We start from the raw sequence: 6,889 nt of genomic DNA, 5'->3' as shown, positions 1-6,889 counted from the left end.
GTAGGGGAATGGTTCTTGGTTTTACCTGGGTACTGTTCCCTATTTATAGGGAAGTGAAAGTGGGAGCTTTGCACAAAGTTCCAATGTGGGACTTTGTGCAAGCCGTTGTGGTGGCGACACGTGTCCTGGAGATTAGGTTTGGCAGCTGAGAGCTTCGGCAGGTGTCTGGCACCTCGGAAGTGTGTCTTCCTTCGGCATGGAAGAAGGCGTGGCTGCCTTGGTGCTAGTCGCTTTGGTGCTGGGTCTGCTCGGTTCATTATGGTGTAAACAAATAGAATTGTAGAAAAAGGATAACCAACGACCACATTCGTTGTACTTTATCTTTCCATTTTTGTGGATGTTGAGTAGTCGCCGACTTGGACATCTTTAGCTGACTTTCCCCCCATAGACATTTTTGTCGTTGTTCAGCTCATTTCTCTAACCAAAAAAGCACACCAACACCATATATATATTAATACTAAAAGCTTCACATATACACAGAGAGAGAGAGAGAGAGAGAGAGAGAAGATGAGCATAGAAGGGAAGGTGGTGTGTGTAACCGGAGCGTCTGGTTTCATAGCATCATGGCTGGTGAAGCTCTTATTACAACGCGGTTACATTGTCAAAGCCACAGTTCGTGACCCAAGTCAGTATATATATCATTCCCTAATCTTTTCTTTCTTCTTTTTTCTTCATTAAAATTTGCTCATATAATAATTTGCACTTTTTAAATAACATATAGTATTCATGATTCTTCAAATCAAGGTATATATTAACTACGGGTGCATGTTGGAAAGAATATTTCCATTTTGGCATCACATACAATTGGATATGAAATTTTAAATTGTGAATAAACTTATGATTCCAAACAAACGAAAAAACAAAAAAACTTATATTCAAATTGAAACTTGGAAAGTATCCAAGAACTTTTTTTGTGTGGATAAACTGGAAGGGATAAATCCCGAACACAACAACAACTAAAAATAATCCGAACAAACTAATCTAGCTTTGGCTACACCAAGAATATCATCAAGGAGAAGAGAACCAATTCACAAGAGATTTGCGGTGCATGTAACAGTAAGAGTACATAACATGTGAACGTGGTGTTAGAAGTTAAGTCAAATTATTACACTTAGTGAATAGTGACCTTTCTAATTAACATCTAACTCTTATAAATCTTAAATGGTGAACTCTAAACTTAGTAAATGTGTTGAGTTTTCTGTTGACGTACTGTCACAAGATAGGTTACACTTATACCATATTCTCTACCACACAATATAGAGAGGAATTTTGATATTCCTCATTCTTTTTATTTCTTTATTTCTATCTCTCTCCTTAATTTGAGGTAAATGGAAAAAAAGGAATACGTAAATTATTGTCCACAAATGCATACTACATTGTGGATTCTATCTCATTGTGTTGTGACTAGAGGTGTCAAACGGACCCAATCAGGTTGTGCACGGTACGAGGCCGACCTAATTAACTATGGCCTAACACGACACGAGCCCAATCAAAGTCGAGTCTGACACTGGCCAACTCAATGAATCGGCTCATTAAATCCCCGTATATTATATTATATTTTTTTTAAAGAAAAATAGAACATCATAATATTAAATTTGTGCCCATTTTTTAAATAACATATGTTAAAAATTAATTATTTCTTTATAAATTAAATAATGACTTTGTTTTTTTAAATTTCAATATTTTAAACCAAAACAATAGTCTAGCCCTTGGGGCATATTTGAGTTTTTGAAGTTTCAATTTTAATGTAATATATAAGCTAATGTTTTTTTTTTATAAATAGAGATGCTTGGCTCGGCCTGTTTACTAAAGCCCAGTTTGGGATTGCTGTCATTTCTTTAAAAAGGTTACTTCTGTTGTACTTTAAAATAATTAGCTGTAAAGTAAAGTATGTTCATATTTGGTAAACAATATTTTTAAAGTGCTGTTAGTGCAAAAAATAATGTCAAAACTATTTGGTAAATTTTAATATAAAACGATTAAAACTGTGAATAATGACTAAATTAGACATTTATAAGTGTTATGTGCTAATCATTTGGTGGTAGTGGTGGTGGTGGAGTGAAGGTGGTGGTGAAAGAGATGGAGGTGAAGGTGATGGTGGTGATAAAGGTGAAGTTGGTGGTTGTGGTAGTGGTGGTGGTGGTGGGGATGGCGATTATGGAGGTGGATGTGGTGGTGACGTTAGCAGTGTTGTGGTGGTGGTGGTGGTGGCGGAGGATGAGGAGGAGGAGGATGTGGTGGTGGGAATGACGGTGGTTGTGGATGTGGTGGTGGTGGTGGTGGAGTTGGATATGGAAGTAGAGGTAGTGTCATTTTTTAAAATGAATTATGGTATGTTGTGAATTTAAAATTTTCATTAAATGCTCATCGCTACTTCTTTTGAAAGCAGCTTTGAAAAGCAACCCAGAGCCTGTTTTTGAAAGCTAATGTCAAATGGCCACTACTTTTAAAATAATCAAGATATTTTATTTTTATCAAACACCTTAAAATGTTAACTTTAAAGTGAAGCATATTTTGGCCCCCAAAAAAAAAAAAAGCAATTCCAAACGGGACCTAAGTGGGTTGGCTCGAAGTCCTAATGCCCGACTTTAAAAGAGACGGGTCGACCCGTTTGACACCTCTACTCTAAGCAACCTACATCCATGTTCCTATTACATAATGTTGGCATATGTCTATACTTGTGCCATAAGCACTTAAGCTTCTTCAGACCAACCAAACTACAAATTGAATATCATAGAAGCCAGCGACCAGCAGAAGCAAAAAATAATAAAAATAATAAAAATCTTGGCCTATAATGGTATATGGAATGAACAACTGGATTCATAATGCTTTCGGGTATCACCAACACAACATATAGGTAAGTGATCATTGCCAATATGATAGTGAAACACATAGCGGTTGACAAGAGCCACATAAATAAAATATGCTTTAGATAGGATCCGCTAGCAAGCAGAAGGGTTACTGTCATAGAAGCAAGAGAAAGACTTCTGATGATCAGGGTGCATAGCCTAACACTACAGTTCCAACATAACATGGTTTTTCTTAGGAGCAACACACATCTCCTCGAATGTTATGGCTACAAGGGTATACTAATGCAATACTTTTCAAGCTGTAATACTCTTGTAGCCATAGCCATCATCGTGTCTTTTGTTCTACCCTCGTCGTTTTCTGGTCGTCTTTTTCCCTTTTTGTAGTAGTGTATCATTAAAATTTGGTTGAAGTGGTCATCATCGACCGAACTAAAAATAATTAAGCTCACGTAATCAAAGTATATAAAAGGCTGACGTACCATGACTTCCAACTATAAATCTTAATGTGATGAGAGGAGAAGGATGAGCAAGAAAGGAAGGTGGTGTGTGTAACAAGAGCATCTAGTTTCATCGTATCATGGCCTATCAAGCTCTTGCTAGAATGAGCTTATATTGTCAGTATACATATATATTACATATTTCTTTATCGTTGGATTGTATGTATGTTGCATATTAAATCTACCAACACATTTAATAAATGCAATCCAACATCAGGGATTAGAAATATGTAATCAATTATTAACTTAAATACTTATTAGAGAATAATCATATATACATATACTATACTTCATTTCTTCTCCCTTTCTCTCCCTGAACTTGGTATCAAACTAATTACCAGCTTGCTAATCATTTCTTTTTCAATTTTATCTTTTTTACAGTTTTCTTTTTTCTTTTTTCTTTTTTTCTTTCTTTTTTTTTTTATTTAAAAGTACTGAGAACGTGTTCGGTAACTTTTTTTTTCTTCAATGATTTTCATTTTCAACTTCTTTGTTTTGATCACATCAACAAAAACTTGTGAGTTTCGGTTGTTGTTTTCATTTGTAATCATGTTATTAATGTTAGACAATTATGAATATGGACTAATCTTGCAACACATATCATCATCTAAATGTCTCTAACAAGTACCATGATAGAAAACCATTAGGTTCCAAAAACTTGAGCTATCAGGGAAATGAGAGTGAACAATATTGTAGATCAAGCCAACAGTGTACAAGTTTTTTTCTCCACGCTCGTGACCAGCATAGATAGAGAGTGGCTAAGAACTTCTTATCTCGGCCATCCATTAGAAGTATTAGTGAGTTCAATATGTACCATACATGCAATTCAATGGCTGAGATTATAAATATTTAACTACCTTTAACATAAAATCCCTAATGGACCTAGTGTTGGCTAAGAACTTCTTATCTCGGCCATGCATTAGAAGTGTTAGTGAGTTCAATATGTACCATACATGCAATTCAATGGCTGAGATTATAAATTCTTAACTACCTTTAACATAAAATCCTTAATGGACCATCTCCCGATTATATTTATGTCAAAAACGTGGTTTTAAAATGTTTTGAGTTAATATTTTTACCATTAGGATACTTTTACTGTAAAGATAATAAGGTTAGAAAAGAACTTTGGATATAAACACAGTATCATCACCCAATAAAAATAAATAAATGAAGCATATGTATGGAGGGGCCCTTTTGATGAACTAATTACTTTTGCATTTATGCCTGTGATGCCACAGATGACTCAAAGAAAACAGAACATTTATTGGCACTTGATGGGGCAAAAGAAAGGCTGCATTTGTTCCAAGCAGATTTGATAGAAGAAGGATCTTTTGACGCTGCAGTTGATGGATGTGAAGGTGTTTTTCATACAGCATCCCCTGTTCTATTTTCAGCCAATAACCCTCAGGTACTGTAGCATTCATCCCTTTACTTTCATTTCTGATGGAGTTCACAACTGAAATGGTTCTTTTGTCTACAAAATCTCAGGCGGAATTAATTGACCCTGCAGTGAAGGGAACCCTTAATGTACTAAAATCGTGTGTAAAATTCGCTACCGTCAACAGGGTAGTTTTAACATCTTCTATGGCTGCAGTCATTGTCAATGGAAGACCATTGACCCCTGATGTGGTGGTTGATGAAACATGGTTTTCGGATCCTTTTTTTTGTGAGAATTTTAAGGTAAGTGTGTAGGTTCCCATGCTTATTATCTTCTTCCAAGTTACACCTTTTATTCATGAAATTCATATTCATTTGTTGTATTTACATGACATTAACTATAATGAATTTGTCACCTTTACAAGTATCTGCATCGAATTATGTAGGAGATGAATAATTATCCTATCTTTCTTCTTTCCTTTTATTCTCCCCTATTCTTCATTTGTTCTACAGAAGTAGCTTCCAAGTTTTTGTCCATCTTCTTGAGCTCAAAATGTCTAAGTATTTGCATTAAACTATCAATTAAACGATCTCAGTTGTTTTTTCTGCCATTAAAAAAAATAAAAATAAATCAGTTGTTCATGTGATTCGTTGCATTGAGGTATGCTTAACATAAAACAAGGCATGAAGTATATCTTGGTTTAGTACGAACTTCTTTCTCTTCTCTATGTCCAGATCGCAAAATGGTATGTTCTTTCGAAAACTTTAGCTGAGGAAGCTGCTTGGAAATTTGCTGAAGGAAATGGAATTGACTTGGTCACCATAAATCCATCCTATGTGATTGGTCCACTCTTACAACCAAGCCTTAATCTCACTGTGGAGATGATTCTCAACCTCAAAAACGGTACACATCAGCAACTATATATGATTTTTCTATCTTTGCTTGGTTAGAGCAGACTATGATGGAGAGTCAGAATTAACTTAGTTGAGGCAGCTAGCATAATTGTTGAGTGTCTAAACATTTTCTTAGAGTATTAGGAATGTTTATCGAATGTTAACGTAACGAAATGTTGGTTCGGGTAACAAAATAACATTTAAAGTTAGTCATTTGATGTTAGATGATTCTTGTGATGCAAGTTTGTTTCTTTTCTATGCATGCAGATATTGAAGATGTAAACAGTTCAATTTATTCATGTAGTGATGTTAGAGATGTTGCCTCAGCTCATGTTCAAGCATTTGAGGTTCCTTCATCTAATGGAAGATATTGTTTAGTTGGACATGTTACACCCATGGCCAAGGTTATGAAGATTTTACATGAACTTCATCCCTCTTTGTGCCCACCTGAAAAGTAGGTTATAATTTGCAAAATGCCACAAATTGGCAATTTTCTTTTTCGAATATGACAAATTTCTAAGGGAAGGAAAGATTTATTCGTTTCATTGTTGGCAGATATGAGGAGGCCAATCCTTCTGAACCCACATATCAAGTATCACAGGAAAAAGCAAAAAGTTTGGGAGTTAATTTCCTTCCACTGGAAGTAAGTCTTAGGGACACTGTTGAAAGCCTCAAGGAGAAGGGGTTCCTCAAGGTTTGAATTATGCAACTGAAGGCAAACTTGTTCATTACACAAGTTTATCCAAAGAGATTGTGAAAGTATTATTGTTCATGTTCAGACTTTCTATATTTGTCTGCATTTGCCCCCAATGTTTCAGCTCGACTGAAAATGAATAAAAATGAAGTAACTTTTCAATCTCTGGTGTACCAACCAAAAGTATCTTTAATTATCTGTTTTATAATAACAATTTCTAACTTTTTCTTCAATGAGTTCTATCCAAATAACTTATGGCGTGCTTGAATTCGATGAAATGAAATGAAATTCTTTATTAATCCACAATCGGGGTTAAATCAGTGGTACAAAAAAGAGCACAGAATTTGAAAATTACAATAAACACCATATAAAACATAAAATTAGAAAAATCATTTATTGATGAGGATTTCAAAGAACATGTATAATTTTTAACAGAGTGTTCCTATTATACAGTATACACCTTTAAGATCTCTATAACCTCAAAAACCTCTCTCCTTTAGTTATTAGGGGAAAAATAATGAAAGAAACGAATAATCAACTGCAACTACCAATAATCCCCACATGAACAAACCCCATCACGGAAATGGTGAAAGTGATTCACATCTTGAACCAGAATC

General features: G+C 35.0%; 1 protein-coding gene across 1 annotated transcript; it reads left to right on the top strand.

The window, feature by feature from the left end:
• Positions 1 to 498: 498 nt before the first annotated feature.
• Positions 499 to 6,436, top strand: LOC117612442 (tetraketide alpha-pyrone reductase 1-like). Its single transcript, XM_034341130.1, has 6 exons — positions 499 to 625; positions 4,546 to 4,715; positions 4,796 to 4,987; positions 5,420 to 5,588; positions 5,846 to 6,032; positions 6,134 to 6,436. The coding sequence occupies exons 1-6, from the start codon at positions 508 to 510 to the stop codon at positions 6,276 to 6,278; spliced, it is 981 nt and encodes a 326-aa protein (XP_034197021.1). The 5' UTR covers positions 499 to 507; the 3' UTR covers positions 6,279 to 6,436.
• Positions 6,437 to 6,889: the final 453 nt, after the last annotated feature.

Source organism: Prunus dulcis, unplaced genomic scaffold (genome assembly GCF_902201215.1).
Source record: "Prunus dulcis unplaced genomic scaffold, ALMONDv2, whole genome shotgun sequence".
Lineage (NCBI taxonomy): Eukaryota > Viridiplantae > Streptophyta > Magnoliopsida > Rosales > Rosaceae > Prunus > Prunus dulcis.
This window is presented reverse-complemented; position numbering and strand designations above follow the sequence as displayed.

Excerpts from the sequence above, each read along its gene's own strand:
- LOC117612442 (XM_034341130.1), top strand. The coding sequence starts at position 508 with ATGAGCATAGAAGGGAAGGTGGTGTGTGTAACCGGAGCGTCTGGTTTC. Across the intron at positions 626-4,545 it reads AGCCACAGTTCGTGACCCAA|ATGACTCAAAGAAAACAGAA; the intron begins GTCAGTATATAT and ends GTGATGCCACAG. Across the intron at positions 6,033-6,133 it reads TCTTTGTGCCCACCTGAAAA|ATATGAGGAGGCCAATCCTT; the intron begins GTAGGTTATAAT and ends CATTGTTGGCAG.